General features: G+C 40.1%; 1 protein-coding gene across 8 annotated transcripts in view; it reads right to left on the bottom strand.

Moving 5' to 3' along the window:
* The window catches only part of EYA2 (EYA transcriptional coactivator and phosphatase 2), a 110,658-nt gene that overhangs the window by 27,556 nt on the left and 62,727 nt on the right, over positions 1 to 20,375 (bottom strand). For all 8 annotated transcript variants that reach the window (XM_080404986.1, XM_080404989.1, XM_080404987.1 and 5 more), the window contains 4 exons: positions 17,135 to 17,202; positions 14,992 to 15,169; positions 13,268 to 13,395; positions 12,720 to 12,803 (listed from right to left, as the gene is read on the bottom strand). In XM_080404986.1, coding sequence (XP_080261112.1) covers positions 12,720 to 12,803; positions 13,268 to 13,395; positions 14,992 to 15,169; positions 17,135 to 17,202 — 458 coding nt within the window. The remainder of the gene's footprint in view (positions 1 to 12,719; positions 12,804 to 13,267; positions 13,396 to 14,991; positions 15,170 to 17,134; positions 17,203 to 20,375) is intronic.

Raw genomic sequence — 20,375 nt, 5'->3', positions numbered from 1 at the left:
TTCTGCCATTTTCTTGTACCAGCAGCCCCCTGCCTAGTCAGGTGTGGGTCTAACTTGGCCCTTCCCCAGGAGGGTCCCAAAATGCTTCCTAAAAGGAAAGGACATGATGCAGCAGTTCTGGCTGCCTGCAGCATTTTTAAACCACAGTTTTTTTAACCATTAAGAGAATGTAAAAATGCACATGCCAGCAGCTCTAAAATGGCTTCTATGTGTTCTAAAGCAAGTGTGAACATTCTCACATCCTGATCTTGCTCCTACATCAGTAGCAAAACCTTAAGTAAATTCCCCTGGAGAAGGACTGCACTACCTGCAGCTCTACTTTTGTGCATTTAGTTGACTTATTTTAGAAAATTAATGTTTTTCCCTGCCCCTTGCAACCCAGTTGAGACACCACAACTGCCTGTGAGAGGGCTGTCATTTCATTTCCTTGCCAAGTCAGCAAGCGCCAGCTTAAATCAGCCCAAGCTGATGGGGCTAACTGCTTGTCCAGAGAAGCCACCCACGGACAATCCTGCATGGCAGAAGTGACTGACACTTTCGGCTGGGCCACTTCCCTTTCTTCTGGCTTGGAGGGCTACATGAACAGCTGACTGCATGTGCACAGCAGATCTACTTAGTGCTCCAAGCCGCCCCTTGGATGGGGGATGGCGGATGCTGGGCTCCTACAGCTCTTGGCTTACTGTTGCCCAATGGGCACTGGATACAGCCTCTGTGGATCTGTTTATCTGAAACACAATCAAGCAACCTGCTGTACACAGCCTGATACACTGCGATATCAAATGAGTCTCAGTCACTTTCCCATCTCTTATGCATGAAGTCAACCACCCCTCCTGCCCCCAAACAATCGACCTTGTTTCTAAACCCACAGAAAAAGCATAGAAACACACTGATGCAAGCAAGGTTCCCAGCAGAACATTTTCTTATTCATTAAATACTTCAAAACACAAGCAAAAATAAGCTGTGGCTAACTTTATAAACACTCATAGCTCAAAAGCATTGTGCCTGTTCAAACTAAACAACAACAGACAACTTGGAAAATAAAAAAGAGCATTCCCACAACAGGTTTTTTTTTTTTGTAATTCATCTTCATTAGGACAGGGATCTCTCATCTTTATGTTTATGTGGGTTTTTCTCCACTAAAGTTACAAGCCATGCTAAACCAGGGCAGATTTATATGTAGTCTTTCCTCTAATTTTCTGCAGATTTCTGCGGAGTCATGTTATTGTATGACAGGACAGTAATGAATTAGTTGAGGAGCTCTAACAGGGAGCACAATGTTTGGAGGACGAGTACGTTTCAATCAACCTTCGCAGCAGATGCTGTTGACATGGATGGTGTATTACACACTAACCTAATTATTACGCATTCTTGGTGTAGCTCTCTTTAATTAGAGCAGAATGGCTGTGGTTTCAGCCATGTGTGTGACTCACAAGCATTGTGCCCATCTAAAGAAAAGCTCTGTCACTCATGTTTAAACATGCTTGTTGCTGTCCCAGAAAGAAGGGCACTATCTCCTCTGGGCAAAAAGTAAACTTCAACAGACTTGCCTTGAACAGGTTTCTAATTTTAAGCCCCAAACCTGCTCCCCTGATGAGGCGCAGGGTCACAGGCGTAATCAGGGCATCTGACTGTGGCCCCATGCGAACAGCACTGAATAAAATTTTACTACCCAGGTGTAGGTACACAAGGGAACTGTTTTGAAGAAAATGCTGCTAGGAAGAAATTATTTTGTAAAAGAGTTTTTAATGAAGCAATTTATTTTTGTACATTTCAAGGATCATTAGCCTTTAAAACTCTTTCAGGAAGTCTCATTGGTTGGTATCTGTCATTTATCCTCTATGTTTTGTCTTTAGCTTTATTGGTATTAATCACTAATGGGGAGTAAGAAACATTTCCACAGTGTGTAAGTTACCTTCTCTTAAACTAAACAATATGGAAATTAAACTGTAGATGAGAGGAAAAAAATCTTTCTCTTGAGATAGAGAGAGTATGATGGAATGAAAATAAAACAGAAAAATGCACTTTACCACCCAGAGGGGAAGTCGTTTGGGGAAATGATTTGGCATCACTGCTTTCACAGTATGGACATTTCCTCTATAGCAAGGCACGCTTCCAAGTCTTAAAGAGGCTGATAAAGTTAAAAGGCAAATCAGCGCTCCCAGTATGATATAGGTGTCTAGAGGCACTAGGCCAATGTTCCACTGGCAGTTATTTATTTGCATTACTGCACCATCTAGAAGCACTAGTCCCAGACTTGAACCCTACTGTGCTAAAACTTGTACCCACACAGAGGAAAGACACAGTCACTACAGCTTTCAGTTCAAGTACTGAAAATCAGACTGATGGGAAAGCACCAAAATGAGACAGGTATATCAATCAATGTATTGTCCAAATTCTCTGCACAGTGTGTAAATAATCTGAAAGAGAATTATGAAATTTACCTGAAGATGTTAATGGAGAGCTCTTTCTAGGCATAGAAACCTTGTACCACTAATGGATATCTCTAATGCTGCAGTGACTGCCCTGGCAGACTGCTAATGCCTATGGTTAGAGTAATGCGAGTTTAGCAAAGCAACATAAAGTTGCCACATTCATACTGATGATCCCTGCTAGCATGTTCTTCCATAGGAAAAGTGCACCCTGGAGACCTGGGAAGAAGCTTCCTGGGTAACAGATCTAGCCAATGTTTTCTGATGCATGTGAAGCCCAAGCAAGAATGGACCACAGACAGCTTGAAATCAAATCTCCTCCAGGAACCACCTTTTACAGTGAAAACAGATTAATCTAAAAACTCAACCCTGAATGCTTGTTTAGTAATTTTAGAAGAGCAAGGTCCTACCCCTCTGCTAATCTACAAGTCATGCTTTCACAAACAAGGACAATGAGAGGCAGGAATGGAAAACAAGCAATAAACTCCTTCTGTAAATAGAACCTCCAGCACCACAGTGTATCCTTATATGCCCCACCTCTACCATGCACCTTTGCTGGAGCTTCCTTCAGGGTCAAAATTAAACAGCCCCACAAATTACGTTTAGTGCTAACCTCTAGCACTTGGACAGACAGACCAGGCACTCCTGACCCTCCAACACACAGCTTTAACAAGCTTCCTCCCATCAGCCAGGGGAAATAAGCACCAGGGGAGCACTGGTCATTCTGAAATATTTGTTCTCAAAATAATACCCTTCAGTTCCATTTCCAAAAAATCAGGAGGAGTAGTTTCACAGCTGCCCATTTCTGCTTAGCGCACTTCTTCAGGGAACTGAGAGGTAAAAAGCCCCCATTCCCTACTACTCCTTCATGAACAACAGAGGATCAAAACATACAAAGAGTAAGATAAGCCCTTTTTTTAACATTTTGGATGAAAAATGTTTGCCCTAAAGAGCATCCCTGAACACATCTCTCTGCTCTTTCTGTCATAGTTGTGACTTTCAGCTAAGGATTGATGGGCTATTGCCTCCCTGCTGGCAGTGGCCAGACCTTGTGAGCAAGGTAACTTCCACTGTAAGTGAGGCACTGCCAAGTCCCAGCTCCCCATCTTGCTTATTTTGGGGTAATTTTGCTGCCTGTTCAGCAGACAGTTCTACTAGAGGAAAATGTGGGCAACGGAAGCCTGTGGAACGTGCTGCGGAGGAAGACAAAAGTGTCCATTCACCAAGGGGAGCATTTTCTTTCATACCCCAATGGCACAAGCTGACACATTTGCTCTGAATTTTGCTTTTATGTTGGCTACCTACATGCACTGTTCCTAACCCTTGAACTAGCTCTGTACATCTGAAGTGAATTACATTTTAAAATTGCAATTTGAGTTATGTCCTCCAAGCTAGTTACAACTTGCCTAAAATTAATTTCTGTTTCTGCTTTCATTCTGTCCCCTCATTCTGAGTAACAGGATAACAGAAGACAGCTAAAAGAAGCTTGTCAAACAACCTTCAGTATGTTTTTGCCTAAAGATGATTTCCACAAAACCTGGAGGAGAGCAAAGAACAAGTATTTCCCTATTAATGCAGTGGATTAAAATGGGAAGTTAGGTCTGCTCACTCCATGTGAAACTCCAATTTTAGCAAAACAAAGGGAATGCAGAATGTGTAGGCATACCCAAACTAGCTTTAAACTACCAAATCTGGGTACAAATAGCTGCAAATTTTGCAGCAAATTTTGCAAATACTTGCAGCTATTTGTACCCAGATTTGTATTAAGCATACTACGTTTTAAAAAGAAGTATTAAACATACTACGTCCCTAGATCCTTCTTCAGGAGTTAACCTACACAGAAGCCTTTGTTGCTGTACCTTCACTATTAAAGGTACTAGCATTACCTACACAAAAGCCCATGTGCGTTGTAGCCACACTTCAAACTGCACTGTCAGCATCCTCCCAAATGGCTCTGTATTAAAACCTTACCACTGCTCTCCTGAAACAGACTGATTTTTCATACAGTGCTTATATTTGCCCTAGAGTATGCATTAGAGAGACATGTATTTGTTAACACCTGCAGCTACTGCTAATCCAGTTGGCTGGATGTCCCACAGCCAGCTCTCCCGTCTTGTACACTGTAATTTTGGAAGGGAGAAGCAGACTTATCTCTGGCAATCTCTCAAGTGCAAGTCACTCTCGCCTCCCATCCTGGCTCCAAAGCCCATTCCAAGCTTCTGCCTTACAGGTACCCTGTTCAGACTTGCAGGCCATTAGCAAAGGGGCAAAGCTGGCTCCTTTGAGACGGATAACAAATCAGCTTGTTGTCTGACTCTGCGTCTATTTAGCAATGTGCCAATTAACCCGACATTCAAAATGTTAGGACAAAGTAATTCTGAGTGTGAATCTTGGATTCAGACCTCCCCCACACCCTGCTTTAAAAAAACATAAAATAAAGCCCTAGTATTTAAAACTAATCAGTCTCTTTAAATCCCTGCCAAATACCTGTTTATGCCATGAGCAAATAATTACTTTTCTACAAGGAAGAAAGTATTAATTAAGAGTATTCATCAGACTCCTATTCTATAGGGTTTATCTGCCACAGGTGTCAGCCAGAGGTGAGAGACGGATTAGTATACAATCAAGGGCTTTCTAAGTTAAATCTCCTCCTTGTAGTTAGCTGTTAATAATGAAGTTGTCACCAAAAGAAAGAATTTAATAGTTTTAATTGGGTTTAATTACTTAGAAACTCCTGGAAAATGGACCAGTTTGGTTGTAGTATAAAAATATTTCTACTACTACTAATAAAAAAACCCAAAGATATAAATGCCTGGTCAACATGTTTGAACAAAAAGAGTGTGAGACCAATCATTCTTTCGTTGTAACATTTTATACCTTGATCAGAATTTGAGACGTGAACAAGGCTTTCCAATAATAATGGAAAATTAACCATGTGCATCAGTGCTAGTTCAAGTAAGTCCACGTCTTTTTGAGAAAGAGAACACATTTAGCTCTTTTAATATACTTCAATACCTTAGCTTGCAATTTTACCTTTTTAATAGACTCAGGCTGCACCCAGACCTAGGCTCCTCAGTGCTTTTCAAGTGAGAGAGGGAGTATTTGTGAGAAAAGTTGTTTTAAGTAACCAAGTAGCTCAGGAGCTGGAACCCCTTATCAGAAGCGACTAACTTAAGTGACTACACTTCAGACTTTTTACAAAAGGATTGTCCTTTTTCAAGTGGAATCACTCAGCCTTTCAGGCTCTAAACTTTTTTCCCCCCAAATGAAGACATGTTGTTTTACCTAAACATTGATATATGCAGGTTTATTAGACAAACTACTGAATTTAAAATGAATAGTGTCTACAGTCATCACAGTGTGAACAGTCCACGCTAGACTGAGAGCAAATACAATTCAATCCCTTTATCCCTTTTCTTCAGATACCTTTTCATATTCACCCTCACTTTGACTTGAGAGGTACTTCTAAAGTATTGCTTCTTATTTACTGGAGAAGTCTCCTTTTACCAGCACATATCTGTTCAGAAATGGTTGGGGACTATGCCTTGGACATTTTTCCAGTAAGTAAATGGACATGTCAGTCACTAAAGCCTCACATTCAAGAACACATGGAGGTTGAATCTCTAAATGAACTATGCTTAGGGACAAGCAGTAATGACTACGCTAATTTATCCAGAGTCTGAACCCATGAGTTCTGAAATGGATTCCAGTCCTGTGGGAATACTGTACTTAAACGCAGGTTAAAAGCTGGGCCATGCTGCTTGAGAACAAATGGAGATTATTTTTATTTAGTAATACAAAAGGTTCATGACCAGAAATCTACAAATAATTCCTTTTTACTACAGACGACATAAATGTCAAAAGAAGCAATGGAATTTAAACAAAACACGTCTTCATTCCCTTCCCCTCAACACAGGAAAATCACTGTATTTCTGTATGTAAGCCCTTGATAGCTCTGTGAAAAATACGGAACTCCTGGAAAGCTTGGTGGAAACACATCACAGTGCGTAACCGTCAGCACAACTGCACATTTTGCACGTGCAACTTCCTAACACAAGTTATGTCCCTTTGTTCTTTTAAAACAATTTCCCCCCTAAAATCAAGTCACAATTCAGTGACACTGGAAAGCAGGTTCCCTTTACTCATGCTTGTTTGACAATCCTCCATTGTTTCTGATATGTTTTATGTCAAAAATAATCCTCTAATACTTCCAAATGCCACACATGCACTTTGCTTAGAAAACCCTCTGCTCACCTAAGCTCTAGTACAAGAGGTTACATCTACATGAGCTCAGAGCATCTCCCATGCCCACCGTCTAAGCTGTTGTGGATCTGGTTTTGCTGTTTCTGCTGCTGCTTCTCATCAACGAGTACAGATGATAAACACAGATGTTTGCTCCCGAAATACACATTTGAAATAATAAAATGGCTGGAATTATTTACTCCCTTCTCTCCAATAATGAACTAATAATTGATATAGCAGCATGTCTAAAGTAACGGACTTCTTTATTACCTGCAGTGATTGAATGCTTTTTTAATTTAACATTAAATAGGCATTAAATACAAGGTTTAGCCTCCAGTGGGTAAAAAAATCTCCAACTTCCTCAGAAAATCCTTTCCAAATTGTATTCATCTTGACTTAATCCATGATCTACTGAGTGAATTAGGCTCTATTTGTTTTGAAAATCTATTTTATGGAGTTCCAAGGACTGTGTTTTCCTTAGGAAGGGCTTATTCTGCCTTTCTGACCAGGATGCCTGCTAGCAGCCCTCAGCATAGGCCTCTGCAGGTTTTTAACGTCCCAAGGTGCCCCACACATATGACTAACAAAATGTAAATAAACACAGCTGAGCCAGTCAGAAATTGGAAGGTTTTCTCATTAAAGAAATAAAATAAACAGATGTCCTTAAGCACTTTGGCTCACGTTTGTCAAAGGAATGGAAAACTCTCAGATGTCTGAGCAGCAGTAGTGATATAAGGCCACATCTCAAGCGAGAGAAGAAGAAAAAAAGCAACACCATGGCACTTAGAATTAACTAATAGTTCTCAAGGGAGGGCGCTTTTGATTTGAACCTTAGCAACTTCTACAAATAGTTTTTAACAGCCGAGCAATAAAATGGGGTTTTATTCCTTCTCAGTTTGTAAAGTAGTAAAGGACAGATTCGGCCATTAGAAGCATGAATCACCATCAGATCTGATTAAATCCCTATGGTGTTTCAATCAGGTCCTGGCTTTAGGGTCCTGCAAGAGAACAAAGCAGGGAAAAGCACAAGCTACTTGAAGCATTCATTGAAAGCAGGGAAAAAAAAAAAAATCAACCCTAGGGTTTTACAAGGATCTCGTGTAGAGCCAAGCAGGAACTTTTCAATGACTTTTTCTTTTTTTAATTGGAAATTATAGTTCACTTAAAGGAAAACTTTTTGTAAGAACACGTAGCTGCCAGTGAAACCTTTGAGGAATAAAGTTTTTAGCTCCACAACATCATTTTTGGTGAGAATAAGACAGCCCAGTTCACAGACAGCCAACATACAGCAGCTATGAATTTGCTTGAAATGCTAGAAAATCATATTTATGTCCTACCCTCAACTGGACCAAGCAGCAATTGTAGCTACTCTGTCCAAAAAGTCTTGAGGCCCTGCTATTGTTGAAGTACCTTCTCCTGGTCCTTCACATACCTCTGCCACTGCAAGTCCCTCATCAGAGAGGCAGAGCCCATGTTTGCACAGGCTGGAAACTTGAGTGCAGGCGCTGTCACTATCACACTCATGTTTGTGTGACACAATTTGGATAAATCTCATGTTGCCACTTCTGAAATGCGAATACAATCAAAAAATACAGCTATCATAGAAAAACAGCCTCTACATCAATCAAGCAACTACGAGGCAAACTGCAAGTCCCCACTGAAAGTAGCCAGAGCAGCCACTCTAGGCAAAGAACCACATAGTCCAAGCTCACAGGGTCACAGTGTAACACAGGCAATTCAAACACCTTTTAGTTAAGGTTAACAAAAATCTAGAACATGACTTTGCATGACTACAATTTAAATCGCAGTATGTTTTTCTTTATTTGAACCAATTCAAGATGCTAAACAATCTCAGAAATTCCTCCACATCTTACAGGGAATTTTATAGATTGTAATGCCCAGGTATCAGCAGACATCACCAAAGTACTGATAAAGATGCAACACAATTCAAAAATTTAGACTGTCCTATGTATGCAATTCTTTAGGTCAGTACTAAAATAAAATAACTTCCCTTTAGTTCCACGATTTCAGAGTAACTTGCACATAAAGATGAATTCTAACTCCAGATTTTGCTTTACTCAAAATTCATTTTGACACTAAAATCCCAAGGAGCGTACCAACACAGAAGAAGAATACATATTCTGGGAACAACACAAAATACTGAGAAAACGTATTAGCTTCACACATACCCCTCAGCTAGGGAAAACAATGCACCCAGTGCCCCCTTTTTTCTTAACTAGTCCTTCTTGATACCCATCCTTCCAGTGCTGGAATGAATCTGCAATATAATACTTAGAATTTCTTGGACTGGAAGAGATGCAAGATTTTTTTAACATGCTTTGACAACACAGATTATGGAACAAGCTTGCAAATATCTCCGTCAGAAAAAGGGGAATGGACTCGTGATTTTTTTTGGCACAGGCGTGCATGCCATCTCTTTTTATTGTATCTGAATTAATACCACCAAAAGAGTCTTTCTGTATTACACCTAGCTGCTTCAAACAAATAGCCAAAGACCCTTGACTTTTACCCAACTCTGTGAAACCCCAGCAGCACTGTTAAGGATTTTGACCTGTTTTTCCCATGTTTAGTCAGTGATTTGGCAGGTAGATCTCTGCAGACATCGTAAAGACTGCAGCCACCTGCCTGTTGAATGGGAGCTCTATCATGCCTGAAGGTATTAAAAAGGGCTGGGTGGACAGAATATTAAACTATAATGATGGTCTACATCTGTTGCAGTCTCTAGGCACATGGTAAATATTCTGTACTTATAGTTATAAGAAGCCTGCAGAACAGGTTTTTAAACCCTCCTGAACATAATATCCAGGGTTAACTGTTTATGGAACTTCTGGGGTTTTGCCTTTTCTTGACAGAGGGCCTCCTGCTGAGAAACCAAAGGGTGAAGAGATTTACTTGGGTTTGACAGCTTTGCTGCCCTGATCACTTAGACTACGACTCTGTGTGTTTGTACAGGTATCCATCCATTCAACCATGGGCGAGAAAGAAAAAGGAGATGTGAATTTGCAGGCCACTCTGCCACTGTAAAGGTTACACTGCAGTGACTGTATGGGAAAGACATTAAGACCAAATGTCTGATGACTGTGGAATCCGTGGGATAGTGCAAAGTTTGGGCAGAGGGGACAAAAAAGGAGCAACCTATGCTGGGCTATTCATTCATGATTTAACCTTGAAGCAATTTTGTGGTTTAACTTCTACTAATGCTGCGAACAAATTATTTTCCAAACACTACAGATGAACTGTCCATGCTCTGAGGTCCCTGTATCTATGGTAAAGATCACAGACGTTTCCCTCAGAAACCAAAAGTTGTCACGTGAAATCAGGTCAGAAAATATACACTGAAGCATTAATGATTAATAATATGACTACAATTTATAAAACTTTTTGTGAAATTTTCCCTCTCTTCTTTTCTTTTTCAAAATCTGATTTTTTTTTTGGACAGCTCCCTATTGCTGTCATGACCCAGAAAGGGGCAACATGCAGAACCATTTGAGTTTTTGTTTAGACCCAAACCTCTGAAGCTATGGTTGATGTTCCTCCTCCCCTCTTCTCAGAAAAATCACCCCAGAAAGAGGTGTTTTTCTTCAGCTTGATCAACTTCATAGACTAATTCTTTTGAGTGCCTCCACAGTAGCTCTACTAGTGCAACAGATGGGATGATACTGGGACATTACTGTTGGTGAGATGAAGGTCATATAAACTGGTACTTTTTCTGGAGGAAGACATACAGAACCAAGACCTCCATGTGTGAGATTTAATTCAAAGCACGTGTATGTCTAATTACAGGCACATGAATATTTTATAATCAATTACAGACAAAAATAAGAATTTTAGGTCTTGATACTTAATGTACTTTGAGATTAACACTTCCTACATTATTCAAGTGAGAAATTCTGGAACTCTACTAACCTCTGGCTCACTGCTTCACTTGTACTTGACAGTTCAGCTCACTTAAACATTTTTGAATTGTGTTACTATTTAACAGCTCCCAGGACAGCCTGTCTGAGTGTGCTGTATTTTCCTCTTGGTTTAGGTCTGTTCCAAAGCCCACCAAAGCCTCCGGTTGTCTTTAGATCAAGCCGTTAGCCTATAATGCTTTTATAACACAACCATTTCCCTTATAGGAAAGCCCTGAGGAATTTAATACTGATGAAACAAATGAAGAACTATGAAAAAATCCTTCTAGAGAAGTTTCTCAAAGAGCCTGTTGTAACTTAACAGAAAAGGTGATTCATTCAGTCAAAGAAAATATTCCTGTTTGTATGATTCTTTACATTTGCACAAAGGAAACGGCCAATAGAAGTTTGTCATTTTGTACCTTTAAAGGCCTTCCAAAGCAGACAATCCCTCGAGTTTCCATTTTCCTGCTTCTCTCTCCCTAGTCCCTTTTGCATGCTGCTGCTCACAAGTATCCAGTCTTGGCTTAACTCTGCTCTCACAGCCAACAGGAACAGCTTAACCACCGCTGAGTGCTTTTGATAAACCCTTCTGGCTCCACTCCTTGACCCCATTTCATCCCCACACCAGTCTGCCTTTGGGGCAGCCCATCAGCAAGAGCTCACAGGTACTGCAGTGGCAGGGTTTCTGACCTGCACAGGCCCATCACACCCCTCGGTCCATCACCATCTGCCCCCATGCAGCAGACCCCAAATCCAAACCTTCTAAATCTGTGCAGGAGGCAGCAGATGAAGGCATCTGCTTCAGAAGTTTTATGCTAGGACAAAGTCAGCCCATTAAGGGAATTCTCCACACGCATACTGCAGCCCCTACCCAATGCTAACCATGACCACATAACAGACCTACGCAGCCTGAGTTTATGTTTCCTGATCCTGCTTAATTCTTTCTATTTTTTTGCTGGCAGTAGGTTTGAGCTTATACATGTATACCTCAGACAGCCTCGTTCATTACATTCCCTGGGAAAAGTAACCGCTTCAATTACCTTGTACAACATAGGTCTGAATAAATCCCTGCTTGGAAACACGTCCTTGCTTTTCAGAGGGTGTTGTTAGAAGTGTTAGCAGCATTCCAAGTGCTGCAGTAGACTTCCACACCACAAACACCATTTTATATCCTTTACAACTGTGCACATCTAACAGCGAACAATAAATCTATCTTACTAATTACACATTCAGCTTGTTATAACCATCGTAAAATAAGTACAGCTGGTAAACCCATGAAATGATGTCAAATCATATTTCTGCTTTCTAGAGAGAAGCAGGGTTATTTTCCAGTCTCCTGATGAAGCTGACTGTTCAAAGCCATGTGTGGAAACAGCTGCCAACTAGGTCATCCACCTTTAATTAGGTAATGATACTGTCTTTTTTCCTACCCATTTAAAAGTGTTTGACATTCTGTAATTCAAAGTGACTTAAGTTTTTATCATAAAAAGCTCTCTTAGGAAGAAACTGAAGCACCTGGTACTAAATCCAAGAGCCAGTGTTTTCTCCTTAGCAGTCAAGTTCAGTCTGTTCAGCCACAGAGAGAGTCACCTAAAAAAATTGAATTGCCTGGATTTCAGAAAGGGTATCTAAAGTATGGATAGCTAAAAATATGGTTCCTAAAACTCCTTAAAAATGTGAGCTTCAGCAGACATGTGAGAAGCACAGCCAGTATTCTTCACGCTGACCTCGACTGACACAAAATCTGTCTTAAAAAGTTGTTTGAGATTCATAAGAAAACACTGGTCTCACAAAAAAAATTTATTACCTCATTCAGGCTAGAGTTAATGCTGTCTGGCTGCTTGATAGGCTCTTTCTTGCAGAAGACAGACATTGAAAGAATATCCCGATGTCCTATCTAGCAGCTACTGAACAATACAGGCTTTTGAAAAACAAGGGGCTACTCGCAACATGAAAGGGAGGTAAATTAAATTTTCACATGTTAGAAGGAAATACCACAGGACATATTTACACAAATATGTCTGAATAAAATTGGCAGCATCTGTTTGAAAAGCTGTCTCATTAGCTGCCCCCACAGTTCCCGATGCAATTTGGCTGGACAAGCAGTAATGCTAAAAAAATTAAATTTTACCTTCCCGTATCTGGATGCAAAGGTTCCCGTGAGTAAGGAGTGAAAAATAATTATCGTCTCATCCAAATCCCACACAAACACACGCTGTGATGACAGATGGGGTGGAAAAAAGAAATATAGTTACTTATTAAGCAATTGCAAGAAATCATTCAGTCAGGAAATTTGGAGCACTGAGTGTTGATGCTTTGTGAAAGCAGGCAAAATGAAACATCAGGAATTTTGGAATTATGTGTGCGCTAGTCATCCTGAGAGTCTGCTGTCCTAACACCACAGAAAGCCCTTGTTGCATGTCAAGTCAGGGGAACAAACCAGCAGACTTATGAAAAGCCCAAAGGAAAGAAATGTACATATGAAGAACAGTTTGACATGCTGATAACATAGAAACTGAGCTATTATTTTGACTACCCATGTTTGTAGCCTCCAGTTATATTATTGATTTTATTCTGGCTCTTACCAGTCACTAGTCTGATCATGGGATTCACAAAGAGATGCAACTTTTTACCTTTGCTGAATTTACTAAGGGAATATAAATTATATAAAGTTATTACCTCAATCTCACTGTCAGCAGTAGGGGAAGGATCGTTGCTTCTTTTTGACCGGGCTCGTACCTTGCCATCTGACCCTCTGTGATGTCTGTCTGTTTCCGTATCTTTTGCTGGTGGTGTTGAATATTCCCCTATTATGAAAAGAGAAATTCCATGTAAAGTTAAAGTTTGCACTCTATCATTATAATTAAAGCATGAAACCTTATAATGAAAAGCATCAGAAACATGTGAAAACACCATGAGAAAATCTTACTCTTTTCACGTCAATAGATGACATTGTTAGAAATGTTTTAACTCCTAAGATGTTAAAACGATTTCAAAAATCACCAAGACTGTATATGTAACATTTTAAAATGGATGTGTCACTTCAAAAACCTTACCATGTTTTTCATTGCAAAAGAATAGCTTTTGGAATTTTACTCTTCACCCCCCCTTCAAAAGAAAAATTAGAAAGTCAATGGAAAAGGAAACCAAGACCAATTCAACTTCTGAAAAAAAATATTTTAAATGTGATGAACGCTTATGATTAAAAATATACTTTAAATATCAACTTTTATTTAAAAATATATAGCTAGCCAGTTTAGCTATATTCCATTTCACAGACGATACTATTTTAGAAATAACTGAGAAGAGACAGTCAAAGGTGAATTTCCCTGGTGTAAAGTATCTGTTTTGATTGGCTTGAGTTTCACAAACCTGTCTGGATTTCACTTACCTTACATTACAAATCCTTTTCAAACATATTTTTCTTTTCACCTTGCTAAGTTGTGGCCTCTCCACCTTCCTAGAATAACCATATTCTTCTTCAGAGAAGCTTGGATTGTGCCTAACAAGCCTTTTTGAAATCGCCCTTTCTCAAAAAGGCTGAGATAAGATCTAAGGAACAGAAAATCCTCCAACTGCTTTTAGAGCAATCTGCGATCACTTCTTTTTAAAAAACAATATTAGTTTATTTTTCTTTTAGAGCAACCACAGATGTTCAGATTTGTTTCTTAAGTCAGCAGACCTGCACTGGGTGTATACAGTGATCATCCACAAATTATGTGGCATTTTACATAAATGTTATTGCATGCCAATGAAAACTTTAGTAAGGAAGTGATATCTGAAGACTGTACTTCAACAGTACATTGGAGGATTATAATCCATGAGTAAATCCATAAACCATTAAGCTTTGAGACTTTAAAAATTAAGCACTCAAAGACAGGTGACAAATTTTGAAGCCTTTTTGCATGGAATTCTTGAACTTCCAACTTAGACAAACAGTTTGTGTCGATTTTTTAAAAAGAGGAACTTTCTCTTGATGTACTCGTTTATGAATACATACATTAAATGTTGTAAGAGGTGAATATAAAACTTGACAGAGACATGGGCTAAAAAGTTATCACATAATCAGGAAACTCGGGAGCTTTTTCAGAGCATGGCTGTTTTGAACTCACTGCTACCCATGTTAGCCCTCAGTACTGATCTCGGTTTTGTATGTAATTGTTTTATCTTTCTGTACTACCTTTAGAGATCAAACCTTGTATACTCATGAAAATGACACAGGATGTTTTTAGAGCTTCTAATGAATCTCTTCCCAAAACTCTGTGTTGCATCATATAAGGAGAACTGTGAAGTACTAGGAAATCTGAGTTATCCATGTAAATGGATGTATTTTAAAAAATTCCAAACAACATGGTTATAGTGTTTACATTTACTGCCAATCTGAAAACCAAAGATGCACCTACCAGACAGCGATTCTGTGCTCTGACTGGTGATATTGTGAGAAGACTCCTGCAGAGAGTAAGTGGAGGTTGGGATGGCTGAGGGGCTGATGCTGTTTGCAGACACATACGGAGAGTTGTAGGAGGAGCTGTAATACTGTGAGTACTGGCTTTGAGGAAAGCTTGGATATGATGAATATTCCTTTGAGGGGAAAAAAGAAACATCTAACTTCTGTGTATCTGGTTTTACCTTATAAATGAGTAAGGCACCACAAAGGCAGTGTTATCTAGGCATGCAGCAGGTCATGGTTCAGGAATATTTCAGTGGAGAACCATGTTTCAGTCACTTACAAAATTACATTTCTGCTTCTCCTAAACATACTCCTATATTATTATGATCAACTAACACAAGGGGTCAGAACTCAGGCAATTTCTGCTTTTTCTATAGGATTTCTATAGGATTTTAGTTATCAGTGCTGACATTTTGTATTACAGAATTCAACAATAGAGTGAAGTAGGGTGGCTTTTTGAAAAGGGCCATAATGGAACACACAGTCTCTGTAAACAACTAAACACAGAAACTTCTTTTTTGTAAAACAAAATTTATTAGGAAGAAGTTAGAACAGAATAAATAATTGGGTGAGGGAAGGAGCAAAACAGGCTTTCCCATGATCAGCAACATTTTCTGGTCAGCTGTTAGAATAGGTTATAAAAATGAAGGGAAAAAATAGCAATTGTTTTGCGTCAATGTTCACAGTTGACATTGTCCAACTATCTCACCAATAACTAAATGCCTGAGCTATCTTCCCTACCCTACAGAAAAATGAACTAAAAATATGAGGTGTAAGTGACCTTGGGGAGCTGAGATACCACAAAACCCTTTGTCTTGATTTTAAGCCTCCCAAACAAACTTCATACCATTATCCTCATATTCTTTTTTTTGTGAGAAGCAGGACATCAAAACAGATAAGAAAAGTTCTCTCTTGACAATTAAAACATAAAAGGTTTAATTTGTTTCTTTTCATTTTAGTTGCAACTCTTGCTCTTGTCCACCTGTTTGCTTGTTCAGATAGAGAAGTGTATTCATGGTCTGGGGATTGTCTTTTGGCAAAAAGCTTTTATTTCCTCAGAAATGCCAATCAGTCTCTGGTATTAAATAAAATTAAATAATAAATAGTCTTTAGAAAGACTAAAAGCACTTTCCTCCTTAACAGCTTACATTTTTGTCTGTGACACAGCTATTTCATTAACTTTCAGTCACCAGGGAGCTCTCAAGAACAAAGACTCAAGTTGTCATAAGAACAATTAAACTGAAAAAGAAATGAGAGAATTTCATCGTTTTCTCTTAAAGAATATCACAAAATAAAGAAAACAGCCCAATTATATATAGGTAACCTCTATACTTCAATCAAATGCACTTCTATCAACAAATGCTGATGTCTTTAGCCAAAACCTGAAGGAATAAAAAAATTGCCCACTGTTATGATCAAAAATACAAGTCAACAATCACCTTACAAACACGGAATTAAAATTATTGGCCAACCAAATTGTCCCATTTTCTGGGACAGTGTACCCATTTGTTTGGTCCAATCAAGAAGAGCCATTTGCTACTGAAAAACATCTGTCTTGTGTATATACGCATGCTGTTTATTTATACACACACATTTATCAAGGTATCTGAAGCATGAAGCCCACAGACAGGTGTATTGTCAAAGATGGAAGCACACAGACAGCTCAGATGGCTCAATATTTATCAGGGCCTGCCAACGCCTCTTTCAAATTGTTCATATTCATTACACAGAGCCAAGACAGCAGACGATCCTAGAAGCAGAGCGCTCTGCAGAGGATGGAAAACATCTGAAAGTTGTAACATGGCAGAGGAATGATGAAGCTCTTGGCACTGCTACAGCAGCATGCAGACTGCTGGGGTATCCTCCTCCTGCAAGGACTGCAGTCTGTGCAAGCGTATGTATCGATACACACATCTTAAAATTCATTAAGATAACCCGGAAGTCCAGGAAACAGACAGGCCACAGGAACAGAGCACAGTGGTGTTCAGCAAAACACATAGCGATACCTTAAATATATGTAAATACACCAGAATAATCTCTCTCATCCACCAATCCTTTCAGTGACAAAGTTGCCAATAATAAATGCTGAACCATACCTGATGCACAGCACTGAATCCTGCAGAATTTGTCAGACCATTGGCTCCCTGGTAAATCCCTGTTGTGCCTAAGGGAAAGAATATCACAGTCATAAACCACACCACCAATCAAAGTAACAGGATATAAACAATTTCCAACAGGAAGTAAAGTACCAGCTCACTAGAAAAAAAGTGTATCATCACTAATCTTGACAGTTAAGACTTAAGGCTATTACTGAGATCTGCTTACTGAAAGACAACCACTGCTTACACTAAAACAAACACTTAGGGAACTGGGAAACAAAGCTGGAAAACAAGGATTCAATCCAAATTTAAAGTTCAGTTAAATTCAATTACCTCTTTCTCAAATAAATAATGGAAGTGTTTTTTATCATCATCTTCCATACAAAACCCCCTCAAATACGTATATAACCACACACACACTCTTTCACGCATCAGTATGTCCTGCAATCTGTCCTTATGGACCAGGTACCTGGGATTTTTTTAGAAGACTGAAAATTTGTTCCCCGGTGTTGATATCCCACACATAAAAACAGTATTGCTGATATTTCTGGGACAGCAGGGAGCAAAAACATTGCTTCATCCTGGGATACTAGGAATAAAAAGGATGGACAGGTGAGTTTTACATGGTTCTGTCCCAAATGAAGCAGCTGATGTCCAGCCAGGACTCCTTAGCTGGAGGAAGCATTACCACAAAAATGTTATGGGTGAAGAAGTAAAGATTCAGAAAAAATCTACAGGTACAGTCCTCCTCTGCAGCCCATAACGGAAGTGGTAGGACAGCTGCAAGCTTCCCATCCCTGGGATCCTGCATCCCTGGCAAGATCTAGCCTTGATTTAACTCCAGTCTACACTGTTTCCTATTTCAAGATTCTCCATTTCACATGGGTGGAGAACTTCCTTTTGAGTTTGTGTGGTCTGATGAGAATCTATACCAAAAGTGTTCTCTCAGTGCTTGCTCCAAGGGCTTGCTGATCACATACAGGAGGCAAAAGCTGGACTATGCCATATTCCATCCTAACGGAAGGCAATGGGCTCTAAAGAGCACTCAGACCCACTACTTCCACAATGAAAGAGGTACAATCTTGGTGCTGTGTGACAAAGGTGGGCTCTTGTCTGGGCTTCATTCTGTCACCTTGTTCGACTACCATCAGACCAAGCCCTTATCAGGCACTCAGCCTTATTTTCTTATCTGCTTTTTTACCATGTGAATGACTTTGAGCAGTGCTTTTTTAACCATATGACACTCTGCACGTCTTCATGTGGCAACCTTTCTCCAAAGATCCACTTGCTTGTTTTTAAGACGCCAGATTAGCTAGGGAATGGACAGCTGAACAAACTCCACTCTGCCAAGTGCAGCTACAAAGCACACGCACTGAGAAATAAATCTCAAGCCAAAAAGAAACAAGAGGGAGGACTCTGCTCTCCAGAAGAAATTTGCTACCACATATAGTCTTTAAAAAGAAAAGGGCAGAAAGGGGGAAAAGAGGGTGCAGATGACTGCCAGGTACCTGGAGGCCTGGGTTTCCCCAGCCCCCCTGCGTATGCTGGCTTGGAGAGCTGAGCCAGTGCAGGTGGGTGCAGGTGATGCCTTCTCCTGGCACTCATCCCTTGGAGGCAACTCTGGGTGGATCATTATCCAGTCTCTCCTCCTCCACACAACCCATATGGGGAGACTGCCCAGAGCAGCATCCTGAAGACTGCAACACATTCAGCTATCAGCATTTCCCCACCTCCCACCCACGCTAGGCTTTGCTTTTCTGCAGTTTTTCAAAAAGTCACGAGTATGCAGCAGGATGAATATATTCCTGTGGTAACTAAGCATTTCTCGCCACTGTGAAGGGGAGTAATAGAGCCCCAGTGCTTACAGGCAAAAACAACTTTCACAGAACACAAAACAGCTCTTGTACACCAGAGCTCAAAACAATACAGGGGGGAATTTTTGATCTTCCTAAACTGTCATTTAGAAACAATCCATCATCCTTTATTAAAGCTGTCAAGAGGGGGATGAGTTACCTCGAGGGACTCACGTTTTATGTGTAAATTGTGATGAGAACATGTTTATTGCTGTGCTACCTGCACATGATACCATAGCTTCCTGGTTTCCAAACAGAGAGAATTATAAAAAGGAGGAGAGATCTGTACAATTGGAATGAACTTACTCTGAACTTCGCACCAGCTGTGCAAAGCAAGTGTGTCTGTGCACACGCAGCGTAGGTATGTGAGCAGGGAGAAGAGGGTAGGAAGACGGGGTGAAACACAGGGAATGACTCATGCTCCCTAGCTTCCTACAGTACATTGTGACTAGACCCTATGTGGTAGATTATACATTGTGGTTTTGTAGACTATAGCTTTGCCATTTTAGCTGAGCTACCTCAGGTCCAAGTTTGGGTGTTCCCCTTCAGGCTGCTGGAGTCTGGCTCCCTCTGCCCAGGGGATCTACAAAAGAAGGACTGTGGTACAGAGACAGAAACTAAACTTCCTCATTTTTTATCTGTGTATTTAAATACTTGTGAAAAGTGCTCACGACTGGTATTTCCTATAACCTTAAATTCAATCCTCAGAATGGATTTTGGCAGCTCAGGTTTTTCACTTATTCTGGCCCCCGTCATTGTATTCTGACCAAGTAGGAGTTTGAGTGTATGACCAACTATTTGAGCACAGCTTGTCTAAATTGAGATCAAACACAATTCTCTTTTTCTGCCCCTACAGCATTGCATTTTGAGAATGCAACACATTTACCCTTTCCCCGCCCCCCGGGTATACCTTGAGAGCTGCTAAGCTCAGTATATCTCAGCAGCTCAGTATTGTTATAGTAGAATAGATACAGATAAGGACACTTGAGGAACCAAACAACCAAAGCTAGTAAAGACTTGGAGGTTCTTTCCAGCTGAACAAGGATGAAAAGATGGGAGAAAAAAAATATCAATTCTCTAAATGGAGAAGAAAGTTCTTGAAGATCCAGGTACAGAAATATTTCATCTCATCAGCCTTTGGTTTTGGGGACTACAGCTGTCTCGTGGGGACTACTCTATCTCAGTTCCTGTTCCACTTCACAGGCCAGACTGGAGAGACCATGTTTTCAATGATGCACAGTTGGTTCAAATGGAAGGAAAACAAACAAGCACCACAGGCAATGAAGACAAGGACAAATCCTCTCCCTTTATGAACAGAGAATGAGGCTTGCTAGTTAGTTTCTGTGAGCAGTCTTGTAGGACTGAACAGTTCAGAACACATCAGA

The sequence above is a fragment of the Falco punctatus genome, assembly GCF_963210335.1.
Source record: "Falco punctatus genome assembly, chromosome: 10".
In the NCBI taxonomy this organism is placed as follows: Eukaryota; Metazoa; Chordata; class Aves; order Falconiformes; family Falconidae; genus Falco; species Falco punctatus.
This window is presented reverse-complemented; position numbering and strand designations above follow the sequence as displayed.